This window comes from Phyllostomus discolor, chromosome 3, assembly GCF_004126475.2.
Source record: "Phyllostomus discolor isolate MPI-MPIP mPhyDis1 chromosome 3, mPhyDis1.pri.v3, whole genome shotgun sequence".
NCBI classification, from domain to species: Eukaryota; Metazoa; Chordata; class Mammalia; order Chiroptera; family Phyllostomidae; genus Phyllostomus; species Phyllostomus discolor.
Window position 1 is genome coordinate 188,882,193 of NC_040905.2, and position 23,686 is coordinate 188,905,878.

The window sequence follows — 23,686 nt, forward strand, 5'->3', positions numbered from 1 at the left end:
TCTTTTGATATTGTTTCTGTGAGTGCTGACTCTAATATGTGGCTTATAGATGAATATGTTTGTGTAGGAATCCTAGGAACTAGTTTCAGATACAGACTCCGGCCTGTAAGCATCCCAGCTCTGGGAGATTTGCTGACCTTCAACCATGGAGCCAGGATGACCAAACCAGGATGATGCTCACCAGACCATCACTTGACCTGTCAGAATGGACTGTGCTGGTCTGTGCAACCCCCTCTTTTGATCTCTTTGTGCGGCTTCCCCTTTGCCTCCTTATAAACCCCTCTGCCTCCACTGAGAGGTGAAGATGGGCTTTGAGACATGAGTCCCCCACCTTCCAGGCAGCCAGCATCTGCAAATAAACCACTTCCCTTCACATCAGCACCTGCCTCTTCAGTACTGGCTTTTGTAGCGGCAGGCAGCCGGACCTGCGTTCGGTTACATAAACACCATCTCCTTTGAAGAAAATATTTATTTATAGAACCTGGTATATCTCATTACAGAAAAAGTCATAGCACTTAATAATTGGCATATATTTTATTTCTTCATTTATAATACTTGAAACTAAAGAAATGGCAAGGCAGAAAAACAAATTTTACCTTAAAAAATTAAAAATACATACACTTCAAAAAGCCAAATTTAATTCCAAAACAGATTACTCCAGAATGAAGAGAATCATTTTCTACTACTTCTATTTGTGCAGTAAACAGTGAAACATATTTCTGTAATAAACACAGACTTTTCTTTCTTTTATAAATGTCTAACCTGTTTCCTTATTTGTATGTATACTATCTGGGGTGTCCAACCTGCGGCTCACGGGCTGCATGCAGCCAGGATGGCTATGAATTTGGCCCAACACAAAATCGTAAATTTACTTAAAACATTATGAGATTTTTCTGTGATATCATGTCTCAATGCATTTAATGTGTGGCCCATGACAACTCTTCTACTTTAGATTTAAGAACAATAACAGGATTAAAACATTTTCTTGTCTATCAAGACTATGTCTGGACATGTAATAGCCTTATATCCTAAACCAAAGTTAATTACAGTGTCTTCTGGAGAAGAAAATTTTCGTAAATTATTAATGGCCTGATTCCATTCAAAAAAGTTTCAGCAAATGGGAAAAAGAAAATCCTGTTATTTGTCAATTCACGATGCTATGAGAAAAAAAAACAATGCATTCTTTCCTAAGAAACGTGGTTTTAGAGAACAGTTCTGATAGCATTTCACGTGGCAAAGCATCAGACAGTCTGGCAAATAGCCTCCTCGCTCGGGGGAAAAAATGATTTCAGCGAGCTCCTGTTCTGAACTGCTCAGTAACCCCAAGTGATTTTTAAATTGGGAGGCAGATTACTGGCAATAAGTTCATCAAATTTAGACCTGTCTTGAATAGGAACCTTATAGAAATCAAGAACATCTCTGACGCTGCTCATCTCACACAGCTGGGAGTTAGGCACTACGTGGCCCAAGTCATCAGCTAAACGTGCCAAGAAACTGAACTTCAGATGCCCATCTTCCAGGGAGATGTCCTGCCAATTGCTAGGAGCGGATGAGCCAAAAATTTCTTTGATGTGAGATTCCAGGCGACTCTGGAGATCTTCAGGTGGTATGTATGCTCGGCTTCGTAAGGGTGGACACACCAGGATCGGTTCTTTCTTCACCTCTTCTACTGTCTCAGCTACCACCGGCTTTTCCTCTTCTCTGAAATGATGAGAAACAAAAATGTGAATCTTTGGTTCACTGCATTAATGAAGTTGACAAGTTGGCAAACACCAGAACCAATCTTGCCCATCAAGTTAAATCAACAATTAATTTGCACACTTACTACCCTTCTGGGCACTGTGGAAAGAGGAAAGAATAAGATGGGTTCCTGTCCTTGGAAGCTAATAATTGAACTGAGCTGGCACAGACCAAAAAACAAAAACTAATTACAGATTTTATATGCTCTATGAATTCCCAAAGATGGGTCAAGGTAAGCCATGTTGTATGGGATTTTCAGTCCTCCAAGATCCAAACCCAACCTACCTCTGTAACTTCATCTCTCACTGATGTCCTACATACACTCTATGCCCTACCCAAACAAAACTATATTGTTTCCTACTTTCCTGACATCTTGTATTAGTTCAAGTTATAGCCTATCCAAAATGCCTTTCACCTCTACCTATAAAAATCCTACTCATCCTGTAAGTCCTAGGAAAAACTTGTTTTCTTCCAAGGAGCTTTACCTAGTTTCCCCAATCAAATATAAGTCCAAGTTTCTTTGACCTCCAATAGCGGTTTATATTGCTCTGAGCACCCTGTATCCTACCTGCATTTTCATTTCACTGACATTCTACTTCTCTTACTAGATGATCAGGGTTTCTTGGCCCAAACATCACTGACATTTTGTACGAGGCAATTCTCTGTTGGAGGTGTGGGGGGCAAGATGTGGTTCTGTTCAGTTCATTGTAGGATGCTTAGTGGCAACTCTGGCCTCTACCCACTAATGAGTATCCCAGTAGCACACCTGTCCTCCAGTCATGAGAATCACAAGATATTGCCAAATGTCCCCTGGTGGGCAAAAATGCCCCTGGTTAAGAACCACCATGCCAGATTATCAACTCCTGAATACACAGGCCTGTTTCATTGACTTTGGGGGTCCTCTGAAAACTGTTTGAATATTAGTAGATGGGCCAATGTAAGGGAATCTGCCTGACACATTATTTCAGTGCTTTATAAAATATTTGTTCATAAACCGACTCCTGTCTTCCGTGGAGTTGGCGCTGGATTGGGATTGGGCATCCCTACAGAAACTGGAGGCCCTGGAAATGAACAATGTTTGGCCAAGAACAGGGTCTGTAATGCTACTCCTCTTTGTCTATTCAGACCCTTCCAGCAATACATCCCTATTTCTGCAATTCTTTATCAATTTCTACATATCCAGTAAGTGTATTCCCAGGGCACAGAATATGCTGTAATATCCCCTGTCTTTAGAGAAAAAAAACAAACAAACACAAAACGTCTAGTTTCCATGCTCCCTTCCAGCTTCTTTTACAATAGGACTTCTTGGAATAGTTGCCTATACTTATATTCTTCACTTCCTCACACCCATCTTCTCCTCAAAGTACTCTAGTCACAGTTCATCAGAATGAAATGAAAGCCATTCCTTCCATCTCCGTCATCTCTTACACTGCTCTAGTTTTTGTCATGACTTACCACCTTCTGAAATTGTATTCTACATTTGTTTATTTTCTCCTCCACCAGAACGTTTTACAAGAGCAAAGGTGGGATCTGTTTTATTAACAGTTGGATCCCTAGCACCTAGACACATGGCATATATAGTAGACACTCTGTATTTGTTCAATGAGTGAATGCAATAAACCTGAAGGAGATTTAAGAGACAATAACAAATAGTAGTCAAAAAAGAGGGGTAGCTAATAAATACATAAGCTGATGACAAAAATCCTTCTAGAGTAAAAGAGTTTTTGTTTGAAACCTAAGAGAGTATACGTTGTCCCAACACTATCTGAGTCAGATTTACCTTCAAGATTCCACAGGGGGCTGAGAGGAAAGCAGTTAATGGGGAATAAAGAGACCTGGGTTCTAATTTAGCTCTGCCCTTGACTTGTGACTTGTGGGGTAGGGAGATTAGTGGGGCGGTTCTTTGAAAACACAAGTAAATTCAACATGTTATATTTATAGTGGGAAGGGCATGTAGATGTATTCATAGAGGTTAAAAATATTCCTCTCTGTAGGTCCTCATATATCAGCGTCCTTAAGCTCTGACAAGGGACTTGACTTCTGCTGCTGTATCCTACTTAGAGAAATGCAGGCGCTTCACAACTGTCTGTTGAGTAAGTCACTGAATAAACAAACGAACAAAATGAGGAGGTTGCACTTCATCTCTGAATATCGCTTGTTTAGAAATATGCCCAGCAAGTGAGTTTAGTTTATGAAGCACTTTCACGCTCCTGTTCTAAGTTGCTTGTATGCTTCCTGACAGCACACTCGTTGTCTGGAACCCCGAATCAGCACTGTTTGCTTAATAAATTAATGAGCAGACTGGCAGGGAACGGGGGCAGTATTTCTGTTGCAAGAAGAGAAAAGGAACTGAGGCCACGAGAACTGACCCAGCTCCCCGGCTCGCGGAGACCAGCGCTGAAGCGGAACTCAGAACCCTAACGCACTTGTCATTCCCCCAGCCAGGAGCAGGACCTCGTCTTAATAGCACGCCATTCCCTTTTGAATTCGTCCTCTCATCTTCCTCAGTTTCTTTTCTTACTTTCCGTGACTGTAACCGACCATCTAACCTTTCGCTTTACCTGGATCGAGACCAAAATTCTCGACGTGGGCCCCCTGTGATAATCCACGTGAGGCCTCTCCTGGTGACACCGGGCACTGAAATCGCCGCCATCTCTGAGAATAGCTACAAGCCGGAGCCCCGCCCCCGGCAGACAGAAAGTAGCCAATCGGGTGTAAACTTAGTGGCGTAAATCTCAGTTCTTAATCAGAATCACCGGGACTCCCTTTGCATGCCGGGAAATGTAGTCCAGTAGCCTTTACCGGCAGGGCTGCTCCGTGACGCTCTCTCGGAGCATGACGGGAGTTGTAGTTGGGGGGCGTCCCGGGAAGGTGCCGGGTGACGCCTTCTGGTCCGGGGGCGGTCGGTCACAGAGCTCCTTGGCTGAAAGGAGGAGGAACTGACAACGGGGAGGAGGCTGTAGAGAGGCCTGGAAGGTGCGCAGCCAAGCGGGAGAGGGAGCTCGGGGTTGGGGGGCGGCCTAGGAGCGCTTCTGAAATGCTGCTGGGGTCGTGACCGCTCGGGGACCAAGGCAGGACCTGGCCAGACCCAGCCTGGAGGCCTCCCCTTCATCGGGCCTAATCTCCAACGGTCGGATAGGCCGCACCAGAGGTTCCTTTCTGTGGGCTGCCCCAGTTTCCTGCCCTGATTTCTGGCCAGGAGATGGCCTCCCCGAGCCCCTCGCTGGAGCCAAAGGTAAGTTGCCCCTCTGGGTATCCCCTCTTGCTACTACTGAAGCTAGGCCGCGCTCCTCCGCACCCCGTCCCGCAGACCGCCGTTTTTAGGGCCAGTGCAGTGCCAGGAAGTACCCCTAGTGCTCTGGGGTGCGGTTCGAGAGGAAACTGACCACTGGCTCATATTTTTCCAAAAACGACTTGATAAATTGGTAATGCTCCAAACTAGCGCTCTCATTTGTAAGTTATTCCAGGTGAGGCATCATTTTTTGACCATCTGCTGTGCCTTCTGCGCCTGTCATGATGTTTGGCCCCAAGATAGACGCTTAGAAAACTTCGTAGAATTGAATTGAACAGGGTCACAAGCCGGTGAGAATAAAGAATGGAGCCGGTTAATGAGGTGAAGGAAGCTTGGGGAGGCTTACTACAATTAAAATGTTGGGGTATAATTATTAAACCAGAAAAAGCCTTATCCTTAGGCCCCTCACTAACGAAGGACAGTGATCCAGCTCACTTACTCTCTAGTCTGATGGGCCTGTCTGTTACAGTCAGTTCCCAGAATTGGGCCCCACTTGGAACTCGTAGTTACCACGTTCCTTCTAGCCTTTCCGGCCCTGATAAGTGCTACTTTGCAGTAGTAGAATTGTCCTTGAGACAACAGGAACTGACTACAGAAATCATACTATTTCAGGGGTTGCTGACATTTGAGGATGTGGCTGTGTTTTTTACCCAGGAGGAGTGGGATTATCTGGATCCAGCTCAGAGAAGCTTGTATAAAGATGTCATGATGGAGAATTATGGAAACCTGGTCTCACTGGGTAAGAATCTGCTGTTTCTGATTAAAATATCTAAGAGGCTGTTAGAAGTCAGACTCTTAAGAACACTTGGACCAATACCAGAACCAAAACTGCTTTGTTCCAAACTTGATTCAAACCTTTCAGCCATCAATTGTTTACATGACTCTCACCCCTTGCATTTTAGCAATGACCAAAATACAAGCCTTTCTGGTTTCCTATCCCATATTGCTCTGTACTTTCCCTCCTGGCTCATCCTCCCACTGCTTTCCTCCCACTCCTTTTCACTCTGCCTTCTGGAGCCCCTGTTCCTCTTCACATTATGTTCCTTACCCCTCCTGGCCTTAACTGAAACCTGGCACTTTCCCAAGGACACCACTTCTCTGGGAGGGGCTGCTTATTCTCCCACATCCTCTTCCTTCCCATCCTTTGTCTCCAGGCTGCAAGGGAGAAGAAAGTATTGTACTCCCAGCTTTTCAGTGCTCTTCCCAAAGGATTCATTTTCCACCTTGAAACACAATCGCTCCCCTTTGAGACCTCAGCAGTCTTGCTCTACCCTCACACATAGACTTTGTCACATGTTTCAGAGTCCTCTGTGCTAACCTGCACCTTCAATGATACAGTCACTACTTAAGCCTCAGTCTGTTTTGACCATGTTGTCTTCAGGGCTATCCCTTTTTATTCAGCAACTCATATGAATGATCATACCCTCGATTTTGTTGTAACAGGCAAAACTAAAACCCCAGTATCTTATTCTTGACCAAATAAATATTCAGGTGTTTATTGACTGTAACTCAATAGTGGTTGAGTTACAGACATCAAAACAGACATCATCTCAAGGGGAGCTTACTTCTTACCTTTCTTCCTCTCTTACTCCTTTCCTACTATACCTGTTCATTCTTAATGATGTTTCCTGTTCCTTGACTTCCCTGGTTTTTTTTCTTCTCCTGCCTCACTCCTCGTCTACTCCGTGTATCTGTATGTGAGCTATCACCAGCATGCTCTCCTGCCACCTTGTCGTTATGCTCTGCCCGTTCTGCAAGCTTCACGTCCTGTATCCAGTATGAAGTCTGCCTTTTCTGCTCTTACTTGCATTGCTAAACGCACCAGGAGGAATTTTTTAACATAAAGAATTGATGCCCTGTGTATATTCATGGCTTTTCTTTCTTCTAGTCTCCACTGGGTTTTTACATCTCAACAAGTTTTTATCCTTAATGTGTTCATTCCCCTGTTCCTTCCAGTGACTATCCCAAAACACGAGTTTTCCTTGGGTCCGTCACTCAGCAGCGGACCTCACCTGCTCTTTGACAGAGAACACAGAGGCCTTACACATGACTGCTCAACTTTTTGGCCCCACATCTTACACCCTGAAGGCTGCCCCTATCTTCTCACTTCTCTAATTACTTATACATCAGTCATCCTTTGCCTTTTTTTTCCTTAAGAAGGAATAAAGACTGAAGCTTTATTCCTTCTCCTCTGGTGTCTTTATGCTGATGATAGGTATGTGCATGGCTCTTCCCATTGGGGGAAGGAGGAGGAAAAAGAAAAAAATCTACCATTTGAGTCACAATCTCCCTCCTGCTGCTCCCTGTAGCCAGCTGCTACTCCTCTTCAGCCAAGTTTTTGTATGCAGTTAATGTGGTCTGTACTTTTTTCTCTAAGCCCCTTTTCTTGCCCCTACCACTCCCCTTAAATTGTTTAACATTGGTCTGTAACGGTCCAGTTGTCAAATGCCATAGACTGTCTTCGGATCTTATTTTATTCCACCTATCTATAGATACTTGAAATTCTTTATTGTTTCCTTCCATTGGCCTGCATTCTCAGACTTCCTCTCAGTTGTTGAATTTATCACACTTTACTATAATCATTCTTTATTTTATTTCTCTAACTAGATTGATCTTCATGAGGACAATAACGCTATAGTTTTCAATTTAATTTCTCCAGAACTTAGGACAGAACCAGGAGTATATTATATGCTTCTTAAATGTTTGTGTGCCTGAATGAATATACTTAAAACTCATAACTTGACTAGATTATAACATTAGCCTTTAAATTAGCCCCCTGCCTCTAGTCTCTTTTTCTTTTAATATATTCTCTTTCTTGCCAACAAAATGATTTTGTGTTAGTTTCCATGCACTTTTTTCTTTTTTCTCCCTCCCCCCAAATTTGGGAGGAAAATGGGGGTGCATGTTATAGTCCGAACGTAGTTTGCCTGGCTCGCTGGGTGGGGGGCTGGGGGGCGGTGGCAGTGGAGCAGGGTTACTGGTTATTGAATATTTTACCACATTCTTGCTTCAAAATTTTTTTTCCTATTTTCCTCCTTTAAAACCTAGATGTGTCTTATGGTCCGGTGTGTCCTATAGTCCTAAAAATACGATAATTGCTTACAACTTCTGGTGATTCCTGAAAGCTTAAAGGATAAAAATCTTGGCTTCTTATCTTATATGCTAGGACCTCCCTAATATAGTCCCTGCCTAGATTTTTAGCTTCATCTGTTTCTGGCATACCATTTCCATCTCTGTTTCTGGCATACCATTTCCATCTCCAGCATTATCAGCTGCTGATTTTTTTTTTTTTATATTCCATGGTATCTTGAGTTACTGCCAACTTTATCTATGCATATGCTATCCTGGTTGATAGAACCAGACAAATGACCAGCCCTGCCTTCCCCAGTGCTGCAAAATGTGAGTGCCATATGCACAAAGGCATGGCAGTGAGCCCATCTATGATCTGCTCTCAGGCTCTCTTCTTTATTTTAGCAAAACACAGCTTTTCATCATTTATTCCACAGTCTTTTCATCCTCCTCTATAGACTTCCCACCCCCTTGATGAGAGTTCCTTGAGGAGAGAACATTGTCACTCGACTGTTCCAATCTTGTTTCTTCTAGCTTTGTAATTTTCATTCATCATTCATACCTTTCCTTAAAACATTAATAGCTACATTGATACAGCGGGCAGCTTGATTTCTCAGTTCTTGATCTTGCAGTTCTTTTAGCTAAAATCAACTTGTTCAGTTTAATGGCTTCTCGGTGCCATTTCCTTGCCTTCTCTCTGTTTCCTCAGCTACCATAATATTATAACACTGTTTGGTTAAAGATTATAGAGATCAGCCTAAGCTAGCTTAAGGTGACAAGTGAAGTTATTACAGGGACATGGATGACTCATGGAATATATGAGAAGGATTGCAACTGGGCATCAGAAAAGAACCAAAGCCAGAAATTGGATCACTCTCAGGAAGTCGGGGAATTAACTCTGTCTTTGTGCTCTGTTTCTTTCTGCTTGACAGAATAGTCTTTCCTCCTATGTTCACATGCTTTTGTCCCTTCAGCTTCTGACTTGATAGGTTACAATTCTAGTCACATTCAAACTATCTGCTTCAGTTTCAATCCCAAATTCCTGGGAGAGAAGACACCCTTTGAGTCAGTTGTCTACCATAGATGAATTAGATGTGCTCACAAGATGGGAACACGTAAGTGTGGCAGATAACCCAGAGGTGATTATAGCTACCAAACCCAGGTCTAATGGCTAGTCATCTCTAGGCTGCTCCATGTGGAAGCCTAGACTCGTCAATCTCTTTACCTATCTGATTGACCTGTTTACTTTTATGCTGGTGCCTCTCTGTTTCATTTACTTTAGCAATATTTTACATTTTATGTCCATTAAGATAAGTCATTCTTTTACATACCTTTTCAGGATAACTAGTTTTCTGCATTCTTCTGATTGAAATTTAGATTCATTGATGATTTTCTAGTTGGTTTATAGGATGTTGATTGGAGTGCAGTTAGGTTCATAGACTGGTTTGGGAAGAATTAAGATCCTTATAATATTGAATCTCTTTAGCAATTCAGTTGACTATTTAACTGTCCTTAATGTCCTTCAGAAAAACTTAATGGACAATTTTTATGGATCTTACACCTTTTTTTTTTACTACATTTTATTTATTATGCTATTACAGTTGTCCTGATTTTCCCTCCTTTGCTCCCTTCCACCCAGCACCCCCCACTCCCCAGGCAGTTCCCCCACCCTCGTTCAAGTCCACAATTCGTACTGTAAGTCCTTTAGCTACTCACTTTCCACTGTACTTTACATCCCCGTGGCTATTCTGTAACTACCTATTTGTACTTCTCAATCCCCTTATCTCTCACCCATTCTCCCTACCCCCTCCCATCTCTCTATTTTTAATCTTTGTATTTTAATTACGGTGTGTCTTGGGGTGGGCCTCTTTGGGTCCATCTTGTTTGGGACTCTCTGTGCTTCCTGGACTTACATGTCTGTTTCCTTCACCAAATTAGGGGAGTTTTCTTTCATTATTTTATGAAATAAATTTCCAATTTCTTGCTTTTTTTCCTCTCCTTCACCCCTATGAAGTAAATGTTGGATTGCTTAAAATTGTTCCACAGGCTGCTTACACTATACTTGTTTTTTTAGATTCTCTTTTCTTGTTGTTCTGATTGGTTGTTTTTTGCTTCTTTTGTTCCCAAACATTGATTTGATTCTCAGCTTCATCCACTCTGTTGCTGTTTCCCTGTAAATTGTTCTTTATTTCAATTAGTGTATCCTTCATTTCTGACTGGATCTTTTTCATGTTGTTAAGGTCCTCACTAAGTTCCTTGAGCATCTTTATAACCAGTGTTTTGAACTCTGCATCTGGTAGATTGCTTATCTCCATTTCATTTAGCTCTTTTTCTGAAGTTTTGATCTGTCCTTTTGTTTGGGCCATGTTTCTTTGTCTCCTCATTTTATAGCCTCTCTCTGTTTGCTTCTATGTATTAGGTAGATCTGCTTTGACTCCCAGTCTTGGTAGTGTGGCCTAATGTAGTGGGTGTTCTATAGGGCCAGTGGCACAGCTTCCCCTATCACCCAAGCTGGGTATTTAAGGTGTACCCTTTATGTGAGCTGACTACAACCTCCTCTTGTAGTAAAGCCTTGGTTGCTGTTGGCAGATCAATGGGAGGGATTTACATAGGCCAGTCAGCTGCAAGGATTGGCTGTAACCACTTACCAGCAACATCTGCCCTCCATGGAGGATCAGCTATGCAGGGGCAGTGTGGCAATGCTCCGAAGTGGTCTGTAGCTGTCCCCTGGGTGTGGTGGCCCTGGGGTTTCCTGGGTGGTACAGGCCAAGGTCAGTTGCCATCTGTGTTTTGCCCAGGGCCACCCTGCCTGAGCTATAAAGCAATCAGAGATGGCTGCTACTTATGCTGGACTTGCAGATTTTCAGGTGAAGCCAAGCTGTGAATCTAGGCTGCTAGTTCTGGGCCTGGGGCTCACTGAGGCTAGCTGCTGCTGGTTTGAGAGGATTTAGGAAGTTGTGAAGCATGATCCAAGACCAGCCATTCATATGGAAAAGCAGTTTGGTTGGGCCTGTAAATTAGCTGTAAGTCTCTGGGTATCTCTAAGGCAGGTTAAACAGTGTTAGACAGCTTGATGGAATATTAGATATGTACTAGTCTGCCAGCTCTGGGGGGCAGGGCCCAGAAAAGGGACAATGATCTTTATTCACCTTGATGCCAGACACCTCAGCCACACCCTACATGCCACTGGTGCCCCTCAAGCTGCCTCTCCGGTGCTGGAGCCCAGAGTAAGTGAGTCTGAGTAGGTGAGTCCATGTGTGGGTTCTTTAACAGGAACTGCTTGGGGCTCCAGCAGTTTCTTCCACCAGCTCAGTCCCCACTGGTTTTCACAGCCAGAAGTTGTGGGGACTTACATTCTTGGCACTGGAACCCTGGGCTGGGGGGTCTAATGTGGGGCTAGGACTCCTTGCTCCCAAGATATCCCTCCCGAATTTTTATCCACCACACATGGGTGAAGGACCAGCCCATTCCACAGTTGTGCCTCTCCTACCAGTCTGGATTGATGTGGTTTCTTTAATTCCATGGTTGTCAGACTTCCATTCAACTCAATTTCTGTCATTTCTAAGCAATGGTTGTTTTATATTTTAGTTGTAATTTTGTTGTGGTTGTGGAAATGCCATGCCATCTTGAGTGGAAGTCTCTTAGACTTTTCTTATTAGATTTATTTCTAGTTTTTTGTGGTTTTGTTATTATCATGAAGAACATATTTCATTTTCTATAATATTTCTATAAAATGTTTCTTCTTGGTAGTAAGAAATGGCATTTATTTTATATATTATTTACCACTGCTATTTCTTTTAATCATATTAGGAATTTTAGGTAGACATTCATATCATTTGTAAATAATGATAATCTTTTCTTATTCTTTTGAATAACCCCCCTGGAACAATATCTGCCGAGTAAACATAAAGAGATTTTCTCTTCATGTGAGGAAGAGACAAACACAAACAGCTAAAAGTGCAGTGTAAAGATAGCTTTAATGGAGTTATGGACAAGGGCCTAGTGATAAGAAAACAGAACACCTAAATCTGTCAGGTGGAAATAGTGAAGGCTTTCTAGAGAAACTATTGCTTTGAATTGAATCTTAAAGAGAAACTGAGAAATCAAGAGTTTTCTGGCTAAATGTGGGGGACATTTAGTAAACAAAACGTTCAATGAAATGGCGCAAAAGACTGTAACACAAGCAGTTTGCCCACTTAAATTGTGGTTAAGTAGGTAGCAGGTTGAACTGCAACTTAGAGCCCATATCATGAAGTGTCACAGTGCAGAGAGCTTTGATTTGATTTTACAAGTGATGGAGCGTTAGTGATGGTGACATGAACAGAACATGAAGATCTCTCTGGATTCAGGGAAGTAGATGTCATGTGAGGGCAGCCTAAAGATCAGAGCCAAGGATTATTAGGTGGCTTTTGCAGTAATCCAGGGAAAGCATGGTGCTGGAGGGCAGCATCATTAATTTTTGTAACTGATTAGTGGTAGGAAACATAGAGAAATCTAGGACGATTTCCTGCTTTGGGACTTTAGGTAATTCATAACAGTGCCTTTCAAGAGATGATTAGTGGTGGAGACGGACATGAGAGCAGAGGATGATGATCATTTCAGTTGTGAGCCCTTTTGAGACATGTAAGTGACGATACCCAGAGAGTATGTATAGTGAGATGGTGTGAACGTGGGTAACAGTAACCTTGAACAGTTGGCAAAGGAAGAGAAATTCATTAGGGAAATGTATTAGAAAAGGCCGAAGAAGTAGGGAGAGAACTATACAAATAAATAAATGGAATATTTTAAAAAGATAGAGAAGGATTTCAGGTTCAGGATAAAGTTAGATATATTTGTATGTTGGTAGGAAGGTTTCAATTGAGAATACAGATTGAAGAAAAAGGAAAAATGGTAATAATTGAACAAGTTCCCATAAGCAAGTGGGATCAAGAGAGGGTAGATGGATTAGCCTTGGATAGGAATGGAGCATATATTCATATACAATTGCAGATAATTTTATAGATAGGGAACAGAAAGTTGAAGTTCTCCTGTCCTTTTTCATTGTGTGAGGGAAAAACAGCCCACTGAAAGTGAGTTCAAAGGAGAACACTGTAAGCAGCCTAAGTAGAAGTAAAGTTTCTAGTAGTTTGTTAGGAGAGTAAGTTTTGGGGGAATAAAATAACTTCATGACATCGGGGGGGGATAAGTGAAAAGAAGGCTTGAAGATGACTTGACAGTTAGAAGACTAGAAAATTGAGAGAAAAGAGGAACTAGTAAAGTTACCCAACAGGCAGCAAGAGGCAGGAAATCATGAAAGCAGTCAGGCAGGTTCCAGTGTCCCGTATGCTACTCTGTTACATCATAGACCTTTATGTTATCATTCTTCCAACATGTGCGAGCTTTTCCTTTCTCAGATGTCGTGCAGCTTCTCATTTGGAGCTAAACGGTTCCAACTTGGCTCTTAATATCTTTAGAGGACTGAGTCATATGTACGTGAAGAATGTGCTATGATTTATGGTGGGTAAAGTCATAAGCTATCAGACTTCTCTTCATTTCTTGTATTACCACTGACCATGTCCCTTTGTTTTTGTTTTATTCTATCTTTCTACATGATAGACTCCATGTCACCTCAACCCGTTATTTTTGTTAAAAGCCAATTTTGTTTTGATATAAGAACTGCTTTTTATTTAATTTTTTAATATTATTTTCTTTTTCCATTTATACTCATTGTCCATTCCATTTAGTAGGAGTCTTGGTGTCTTATCTCTGAATCCTGGCTCATTACAGAGTGCTCGGAATATTCATCATTGCAATAAATAAGTTCTTATTAATAAATGAATTCTTGCTTTCCCTGGTTTTTGCCTTTGGTCCTTTTCATTGTCATTTTATGTGTTCTTTTTTATCAAGTTATTTGGTCTACTTGCTTTCCGATAACACTATCTTATTCTACATTTTCCAGAACCTACTGTTTTCTTCGCATGTTATTCTTTTTACCTTTTAGACTGGTTCATCCCAATCCTGCTTGGTTTATTTCTTTGTTTATCCACCTTACCATGCATAGTTTACTACTGATTTACAACAACGCTTCCTCTCACTCTACTTGCTCCTGTGGACTCATTCTTGGCCTTTTCATACACACTCTTTTGATATCCATTCTCCAAGAAAAACATTTAATTGCATCAGATAACTAATTATAATGGCATTTACATAATTTGCACTCTTTGTCAGGTACTGGGTACTGTTCTAAAAGCTTTATGTATGTGAACTAATTTAATCCTCAAAACAATACTGTGAGATAGTAAGCTACATTTGATATGGTAGGTTAGTTTATCGTAATTAGATTGATTTATCTGAATTGTGTCATTTTTCTGACAATTTCTTTTTACTAGGAAAGAGCCTGGCTGATGTTTCTGATCTCTATTTATTATTCCAGATGTTTTAAACAGAGATAAAGATGAGGAGCCAACTGTGAAACAAGAAATTGAAGAAATTGAGGAGGAAGTGGAATCAAAGGGCATAATAGTTACAAGAATCAAAAGTGAAACTGACCAGGATCCCATGTGTAGAGAAACCTTTGAACTTGTTGGTAGGTTAGATAAACAGAGAGGAATCTTCTTATGGGAAATACCAAGGGAATCTTTGACCCAGGAACAGAAAATGTTCAGAGGAAACACTAACGTTATTCGTAAGAGACCTAACTCAGAAGAGAAATGCCACAAATGTGAAGAGTGTGGAAAGGGTTTTGTCCGCAAGGCTCATTTCATTCAACACCAGCGGGTCCATACTGGTGAGAAACCCTTTCAGTGCAATGAATGTGGGAAGAGTTTTAGTCGCAGTTCCTTCGTCATTGAACACCAGAGAATCCACACTGGGGAAAGGCCCTATGAGTGTAATTACTGTGGAAAAACCTTTAGTGTGAGCTCCACCCTTATTAGACATCAGAGAATCCACACGGGAGAGAGACCCTATCAGTGTAATCAGTGTAAACAGAGCTTCAGCCAGAGGAGGAGCCTTGTGAAACATCAAAGGATTCACACAGGTGAGAAGCCCCATAAGTGCAGCGACTGTGGGAAGGCCTTCAGTTGGAAGTCACACCTTATTGAGCATCAAAGAACTCACACTGGTGAAAAACCCTATCACTGTACCAAATGTAAAAAGAGTTTTAGTCGAAATTCATTACTAGTTGAGCATCAGAGAATTCACACTGGAGAAAGACCCCATAAATGCGGGGAATGTGGGAAAGCCTTTAGATTAAGTACATACCTTATACAACACCAAAAAATCCACACTGGTGAGAAGCCTTTCCTTTGTATTGAATGTGGAAAAAGCTTCAGTCGGAGCTCATTCCTTATTGAACATCAGAGGATCCACACAGGCGAAAGACCTTATCAATGCAAAGAGTGCGGGAAAAGCTTCAGTCAGCTTTGCAATCTTACTCGTCATCAGAGAATCCACACAGGAGATAAACCCCATAAGTGTGAGGAATGTGGAAAAGCCTTTAGTAGAAGCTCAGGTCTTATTCAGCATCAGAGAATTCACACCAGAGAGAAGACTTATTCATACAATGAAACTAAGGAAAGTTTTGATCCAAATTGTAGTCTCATTATACAGCAGGAAGTCTTCCCTAAGGAAAAATCTTACAAATGTGATGAATGTGGGAAAACTTTTAGTGTCAGTGCTCATCTTGTACAACATCAAAGGATCCACACTGGTGAAAAGCCCTACTTATGTACTGTGTGTGGGAAAAGCTTCAGTCGGAGCTCATTTCTTATTGAACATCAGAGAATCCACACTGGTGAGAGACCTTATCTGTGCAGACAGTGTGGCAAAAGCTTTAGTCAACTGTGTAATCTTATTCGGCATCAGGGTGTTCACACAGGTAATAAACCCCATAAATGTGATGAATGTGGGAAAGCCTTTAGCCGGAACTCAGGCCTTATTCAGCATCAGAGGATACACACAGGAGAGAAACCCTATAAGTGTGAGAAATGCGACAAAAGTTTTAGTCAACAGCGCAGCCTTGTCAACCATCAGAAGATCCACGCAGAGATGAAAACCCAAGAAACCCATGAATGTGATGCTTGTGGTGAAGCCTTCAATTGCCGCATCTCTCTCATTCAGCATCAGAAATTGCACACTACATGGATGCAGTAAACAGAAATATTCAAGTTTAGTTTGACTTAAGACTAGCTACCCAAGTGCAGTTTCAATGTTGTTCAACATGAGTCAAATTTAGTAAGAAAGCAAATTATCTTTGGCCTTAGGCAAATGGTTTCTGAAGATTCTGTGAATAGTGGACAGTTGCCCACAGGCATTTGAAGACTTCCATTCTTCTTCTTTTTTTTTTTTTGATGACTTGGTAATTTATTTAAGCATCTTTTTTACATATTTTTCAGGTTAAACCTGAGTTCAGAGCACTTGGTTATAATAATGAAGGGAGAATGACAAAGCTGCATTGGTACAAGGGAGCCAGAGCCACCAATGTTAGGAAACTGGAATAATTATTCAGAGTCCTCTGCCACCATCTTATATGGTAGTTCTTTCAGTTCCATGATATGTTTTGCTATGCATGCCAAAGTCCAGTTATTGAACATACGATGTTTTCAAGGAAACAGCCAGATTTTTTTTTTCCAAAACTGATATACAAAGTTTTTGTCATTGTTTAAGCCAGTTGTTTGGCACATGAGTTAAAGAAAGCAGTTCCAATGCCTTGTGGTTCTCAGAAATGAAATGAGTGGACCATTAGTTTTACGAAGATTATGTAACAAACCTATCAAAGGTGTTACTGAGGAATCTTTGGCAGTGCCTTTTTTATTTTCAAGATGGGCCCAAAAAGGTTAGAGGAGGACACTTCTTTTTTGTGCCCTCGCATCTGTGAAAGATATTTGTAGTCTTATGCAAATGATCTTACTCCTTCACTACCAGTAGCATGTGAAAGTGTACATACTTTGATTGCCAGGAATTGGAAATAAAAAACCTGGAGTCTATGTTAGGAAGCTGAGATATTTTGGTATTGCTTTGGTTTTTATAGTAACTAGACTTTGCATGCAATTTTAAAATCCTTATTTCTGGTTCTAGGGCTTCCCTTAGTTAATGGTTATTATAGACCTATTAATTCATCTGTTTTAATCATTAAACCAGTTTTGTTTTTTGCTTTGTGTAAGAGTTCTTTGTTACTTTAGTGTAAAATCTGTCAAATATATTACTATGTTTAAAAATTAGAATCAAGGACTTAAAGGAAATTGCTCTCACTTTTTCTACCTATGAGACAACAGAGATGTCCAGAGGTAACTGGAATTGTGGACATGGTGCACAGAAAAGAATTTGGGCTAGAAATTAGGAATTCACCTGTGTTTAGACACAGAAATGAATTAAGATTTAATGAAAGGATAAAGCAAAAAAAAGAAAAAAATCCAGAAATGGAATCCTGAGGCCCACTTTTGCTGTTGGGAGGGCAGATGCTAAGCAGACTGAGGGAGGAACATCCAGAAGTGTGGATGGAAAACCCAATGTGTAGTGACAGTTGCTATCGGAAACACTGATCTGGAAGGGTCCTGTGGAGATAATCAGGGAAGGGCTGAAGAACGTCCTTTAGATAATTAGAAAGTCAAGGGGTTCTCTAAGAGCAGCTTGCAAATTTGGGAAGAGCCAGTTTTCAAGAGGTTATTTAGTATCTGGAGAGTGTAAGTCATCAGTTCCCAAACACCAACTTATGGCTGTTCCATACTCAAATGGTAAAAGTAAGGAACACATAGTATTTATTTTTTAAAAACCACTAAATTTATTAAAGACGTTTCATTTTGAAATTATGCACCTTTTTTAATAATTAAAAAAAGCTCTCGTGAAATAATAGTAATTTTAGGTGATGGTCTGTTGAATGTCTTTTTTAAAAAACATATTTTACTGATTATGCTATTATAGTTGTCCCATTCTCTCCATTCCCCTCCACCCTGCACACCCTCTCCCACCCACATTCCCCCCTTTAGTTCATGTCCCTGTGTCATAAGTTCTTTGGCTTCTACATTTCCCATACTATTCTTGCCCTCCCCAGTCTATTTTCTACCTACCATCAATGCTACTTATTCTCTGTACCTTTTCCCCCTCTCTCCTCCCACTCCCCTGTTGCTAACCCTCCATGCGATCTCCATTTCTGTGGTTCTGTTCCTGTTCTAGTCGTTTGCTTAGTTTGTTTTTGTTTTAGGTGTGATTGTTCATAATTGTGAGTTTGCTGTCATTTTAGTATACATGTTTTTTATCTTCTTTCTCTTATCTAAGTCCCTTTAACATTTCATTTAGTAAGGGCTTGGTGAGGATGAACTCCTTTAACTTGACCTTGTCTGGGAATCACTTTATCTGCTCTTCCATTCTAAATGATAGTTTTGCTGCATAGAGTAATCTTGGATGTAGGTCCTTGCCTTTCATGACTTCAAGTACTTATTTTCCAGTCCCTTCTTGTCTGTAAGGTTTCTTTTGAGAAATCAGCTCATAGTCTTACAGGCACTCCTTTATAGGTAACTCCTTTCCTCTTGCTGCTTTTAAGATTCTCTCTTTATCTTTAATCTTGGGTAACTTGATGATGTGCCTTGGCGTATTTCTCTTTGGGTCCAACTTCTTTGGGACTCTCTGGACTTCCTGGGAGCCTATTTCCTTCTCCAGATTGGGGAAGTTCTCCTTTATTATTTGTTCAAATAACTTTTCCACTTGTTGCTCTTCCTCTTCTCCTTCTGGTACCCCTATAATTCAGATATTGGAATGTTTAAAGATGTCCCAAAGGTTCCTAAGCCTCTCCTCATTTTGAATTCTCGTTTCTTCATTCTGTTCTGTTTGATTATTTCTTTCTTCCTTCTGGTCCACTCCATTGATTTGAGTCCCAGTTTTCTTCCCATCCCTATTGGTTCCCTGTGCATTTTCCTTCATTTCACTTAGCGTAACCTTCATTTTTTCATCTAATTTGCGACCAAATTCAACCAATTCTGTGAGCATCCTGATCACCAGTGCTTTGAACTGCGCATCTGATAGGTTGGCTATCTTCTAATGGCTTAGTTCTTTATCTGGAGTTTTGATCTGTTCTGTCATTTGGGCCATATTTCTTTGTCTGGGCACACCTGTTATTTTGTAAAGTGGGCAAGGCCTTAGGTACTCACCAGAGCGAGGCAACCCATGTCACTGGGTTATGGCACTGTATGTGGGGGAGGGATCAGAGAGGAAAAAGTGCCACTTGCTTGGCTCTTGGCCAGCTCTTTGCAATGAACTCCCTTGTGTGAGACTGGGAGTTTCTCTCACTGTGGCAACCCCCACGGTAGTTGATAGCTAGCTTTGATTCTTCAGTTTCCCATTCAACCAGCCCTGCTTCTCCCCACACAGTCCACCACCGTGCTCAGCCCTCTCAGCCGGCCCCACCTTGCCTGCGAGGTCCGCCGCCTTGCCACGAGTCCTCTCCACTCAGCTGCCCATCTCCCATCTTCACCCCTCCTGCCGGTCTGGGTGAATGTTTAACTCCTTGGTTGTTGGAATTCCATACAGTTTGATTTTCTGGCACTTCTGGTTGTTTATTGGTTTTAGCTTGGTTGTTATCCTCCTTTTGGTTGTTTGAGGAAGTGAAGCATTTCTACCTATGCCTCCATCTGGGCTGGAACTCCAAATTTCAACATTTTCTTTAGTCCAGATACTCCAGTCACTTTTTAAAAGTTACTATTCTTAACCGTTCACCTCAACCTCCTTCAAAAGTGGTGGCCTTTGGTGGTCGATGGGGGTAGATGGATTGATTTTTTTTTGAGTTAAAGTCTTCTCTGTTGCCATGCATGATGTGTGGACAAATAGAAGGATAGAAATACATATTCACTGACTAAATGATCCAAATTTAATTGATGTGTATTTTTTAAATACCTACCAGGTGCTATATCAATGCTATACATATTAGTGGCATCAAGCAGTCCTTTATCCTCTAGGAGACTTGAGGGAGTAAATAGCCAAATGCCTTTCATAGAGTAAAGACGGTGGGGGCGGGGGAGAATCACCTTTTCAAAACAGCTTTCACACATTTTGCACCAGCAAAACATTGTGCATATCTCTGCCTGTGCTACCTCCTGTTCACGAGCCACATTCTCAAGAACAATACTCTTGTCCGCCCAGGACAGTCATTACATTCCCGGAAACAAGAAGTGCCCTCTCATTTCTTTGCCCTGTGAATTCCCCTCGGGTAAAAACAGGGCAGGTCAAGGAAAAGCTGGAAGTGGCTGCAGAAAGATGCCTTGGCCTTGGGTATCTTAAGAGGACAGGGTAGATGTCTCTGACAGCTGTGCCCTGAGGCTGCAGCCTAGCCCTGTGTCTGATGGCTGGAACCGGTGCTCTGTTAGAAGACGCTCTGTGTTTCCTGGTGCCACTGTGCTCCAAGAGCTGAGTCTGCGCATGTTTGTAAGCCTCTTTCTGAGAACTGGATGTTGAATTATTTTGAATTTTCGTTTGTCCTAGTACTTGCCTCTTGAGCTGGAATGAAACAGAGACTTTATTAGGATGGTAAATAGCAATGCCGCATAAGGAGGCTTTTGTTGTTTTCCTCTGTACAATGGTGTGCCCGCTCACTGACTTCCACCAGGGGGCTGGCCCTATGCTGGATTGCTATTATATAGACAGCTGGTTCCCAGTTTCCTCCCATTGCCAAACAATAATTTTCAGCAATGCTCCTTTATCATATTATTCAGTGTGCAAAAATTATTCACATGACCCTATTTCTAATTACATCCAGGCAAGACTTTCCACAATATCTTTGTCCAGCCTCTCCTTCCCCTCCACTGTGTCACTGCACTTGGTCTCACCATTCTGGCCAAATTTCCTGCAATTTCTTCAACATGTATAATCTGTACTCTAGTCAGGACACAGTTAATTCATCTTCACAAGTGCCTTGATCATTCTTCAAGAGCCAACTGACAGGGAAACATACTTATTCGCAACTTAGGTTATCTGAGACTACATAAAACACTGCCAACCTCACAACAGCAGCGCTGTTTTACAGATGAGGGAAAGGGCTCAGAGGAACGAAGCATGTTTCCCAAAGTCATATAACTAGCAATAAACTGCCTGTAATTCACCTCACCTTTGTAAAGAATTCCTTTCCCTTTGCTCGTAGCGCCTGGCCCATGCCACTACAGTTTAGCACATTCTTGTGAACCAATCTGTTTCCTAACTGCATCCTTGTTTTCCTCATCTAAACAGTAAGCATACAAAGACCATGTCATATCTTTAGAGCACTGAGTATACAGTAGATGCTGCCATGCATACTTGTGGGCTGATTTTATATGTTTATGTATGTTGATGTCCAGTACTAAGTGCTAGGCTATTTTAAGAGGCTTGGGACAGATTGTGTTACAACTAGAAAAACGTGTTATTTGAGTAATGGGAAGAGACCTGTGACTGGCTGTGTTGAACTTTGCCATTATTCCTATTTCTTAATTCATCCTCTCCAGAAAATGGGTTTAGATAGGGAATTGGCAGTATTACAGGAGGCCTCAGGCTCTAGTGAACATGAGAAATTCTGCTTACAACCTGTAAGCATGGCAGATACTGTTCTAAGGGAAGGTTCACAATTCTTTATCTGAAAGCCTGGAGGGAAGGGTCTATGTGTTTTGGGAACCAGAATTTTTCAGATTTGGGAGAGTAAATATAGTACTTATGCTATATAGTACATGACTTCCTCTGTGGGTCTGAGTCAGCACCTCCAATCCAACGCATTAAAACTCTGCATGCCATCAAGTGGGATACAGATGGCAGCTTCGAGTCAGGTTTTGCCACCAAATAATTTGCTGCAAACGTTTGGTTTTCAGAGCTTTTTGGATTTCAGAATTGTGAATAAGGGGTTGTGAACCTGTTACTGAGATGTATTGACTCATTTAATTTCTCAATAATTTGTGACGGTGTACTTTATTTGGGAGATGAAACACTGAACCACAGAAAGGTTGTATAAGGTGTCCGAGGTCACATGGCTAGTAAGTGACAGAGCCAGCATTCGAACCTAGGCTGTCTGACTCCAGAACTTGTGCTTTTCACCACGGAGGGTACTGCCTCCCAAGAGGACTTTGCAAATCACACTGGCCTCGCCTATTGGTTATGTGGCCTTGGACAACAGCCTCAGTGCCCTGGACCCCAGTTTCCTCCACTGTTGCTGTGAGTGAAATGTAGATGTCAGGTGGAGTCTTTCACTCCAGGAGAGCTAAATCAGATGGACTTTGAAGTCCCATTTATGTTTGCCTAAAGCCTACTCCAAGGTTTCTGCAAGTTTCTAGAGAGTTATATTCTCATTATCACAGTCAGCTTCGGCTGCTAAATTCACATTATGAATCATCACGAATCTTCTCATTAGCTCGTTTATATAAAGCATGATGTAGATGCATATGTGAAACTTGGCTCTTCCTACCAAGACACATATCTTTAGATCGCCTGATATCTCTCCCCTTTTTAAAAGTCCTTTAGCCACCTCCCCACAATTCCAGTTGCCCTAGTTTCTCCCTGCCTTCTCTCTTTCCCCACTTTCTCATTTCTTCCTTTTTCCTCCCTCTTTTCCTTACCTCACCCTTCCCTTCTCTCCCTCTCCGTCTTCAGACCAAAAACAAACTTCTTTTTATTTCTTCCAGCATTTAGTAATTTTTTGTGACTTTGGCTTTTGATACTCATGCCTTTAAGGCACAGGTGGCAAACACAAGGCCCTCGGGCCAAATCCAGCCCTCCACCTTGTCTTATCCAGCCCGACACCTTGTTTCTACCTGGCGGCAGTGCCAGCTCCTTGCCCCTAGTTAAGGAGCAGTTACATTTATACAGTCCTAAAGTTACATTCAGCTCTTTGAAGGCAACTGCGAGGCTGATGTGGCTCCTGGTAAAAATGAGTTTGACACCCCTGCTGTAAGGTATTATCTTCCCCCAGTGAATTATCAGAGTATTTTCTTACACACTGTCAGTTCCTTTGGGAAGAGTTCCTTTGCTTTTTATATCTTGTGATGTCCAGCCTGGATGCCCTCATCTCCATTTCTGCACCCAGATAAACTGACAGACTCTCCTCCCACTTTTCAACCTCTATTCATGTTTCTTGCTTAGCCACCTGAGCTTAATTGTCTGGTATACAAATGCCATGGCTGCCCTAAAGCTGAAAGTTTTTTTAATTACTCTCAGTGCCTAGTACCAGGTTTTATTTTTAGTTGGTGTTCAATAACTACTAGAATAAATCTGACAAAGTACCAAAAGCTAGGAAGCCATTAATATGTACAGTGAGCGACCACACAGTTAATAGAAATTGAAATCTGTAGCTTCATAACCCTTGTCTTCATATTACTCTAAGTGGAGGAAATTGCTTGGCTTGAGATTTCAAAGGCAACTGTAGTGCTTTAGTATGGAAAATGTATCAGACGATAACCAGGGAAAATGCATTATACAAACCCTCACTCTCAGCGAAATGTAATTAGGCCTTGACCAAGAGATATAAATAACTCAGCTGTGATTATAAATTCATGTTCAACCCATAAATAAGAATCTAAGCAGTTTTTCTACAACAGAAGGTCAGTGGTGCTGAGTAAGCCCTAAATTAAAGTGTTCTGCCTGCCAGCAGAGCTTTGTCACAAC

At 41.6% G+C, this 23,686-nt stretch overlaps 2 protein-coding genes across 5 annotated transcripts; one reads left to right on the forward strand and one right to left on the reverse strand.

Annotated features, from left to right (window-relative positions):
• Positions 1-522: 522 nt before the first annotated feature.
• Positions 523-4,443, reverse strand: MRPL50 (mitochondrial ribosomal protein L50). The gene is made up of 2 exons (XM_028521313.2): positions 4,302-4,443; positions 523-1,701 (listed from the first exon to the last, which is right to left on the reverse strand). The coding sequence occupies exons 1-2, from the start codon at positions 4,391-4,393 to the stop codon at positions 1,314-1,316; spliced, it is 480 nt and encodes a 159-aa protein (XP_028377114.1). The 5' UTR covers positions 4,394-4,443; the 3' UTR covers positions 523-1,313.
• A 50-nt stretch (positions 4,444-4,493) lies between these two features.
• ZNF189 (zinc finger protein 189) lies at positions 4,494-17,233 on the forward strand. Of its 4 annotated transcripts, none has more exons than XM_028512728.2 (3): positions 4,494-4,975; positions 5,645-5,771; positions 14,514-17,231. In XM_028512728.2, exons 1-3 carry the CDS (start codon positions 4,943-4,945, stop codon positions 16,232-16,234), a joined length of 1,881 nt encoding a protein of 626 aa, XP_028368529.1. In that variant the 5' UTR covers positions 4,494-4,942; the 3' UTR covers positions 16,235-17,231. The 4 variants fall into 4 exon arrangements, with proteins under 4 accessions (XP_028368529.1, XP_028368534.1, XP_028368531.1 ...); XM_028512733.2 differs by having other exon boundaries at positions 4,533-4,975; positions 5,690-5,771; positions 14,514-17,067; XM_028512730.2 differs by having other exon boundaries at positions 4,583-4,975; positions 5,687-5,771; positions 14,514-17,233.
• Positions 17,234-23,686: the final 6,453 nt, after the last annotated feature.

What these genes read in the sequence shown, in the direction of transcription:
- MRPL50 (XM_028521313.2), bottom strand. Translation starts at nt 4,393, where the DNA reads ATGGCGGCGATTTCAGTGCCCGGTGTCACCAGGAGAGGCCTCACGTGG. An exon ending in GAATTTTGGTCTCGATCCAG is followed by an intron (nt 1,702 to 4,301) that starts GTAAAGCGAAAG and finishes TCATCATTTCAG; the next exon opens with AGAAGAGGAAAAGCCGGTGG.
- ZNF189 (XM_028512728.2), top strand. Translation starts at nt 4,943, where the DNA reads ATGGCCTCCCCGAGCCCCTCGCTGGAGCCAAAG. An exon ending in GCCCCTCGCTGGAGCCAAAG is followed by an intron (nt 4,976 to 5,644) that starts GTAAGTTGCCCC and finishes ATACTATTTCAG; the next exon opens with GGGTTGCTGACATTTGAGGA. An exon ending in TGGAAACCTGGTCTCACTGG is followed by an intron (nt 5,772 to 14,513) that starts GTAAGAATCTGC and finishes TTATTATTCCAG; the next exon opens with ATGTTTTAAACAGAGATAAA.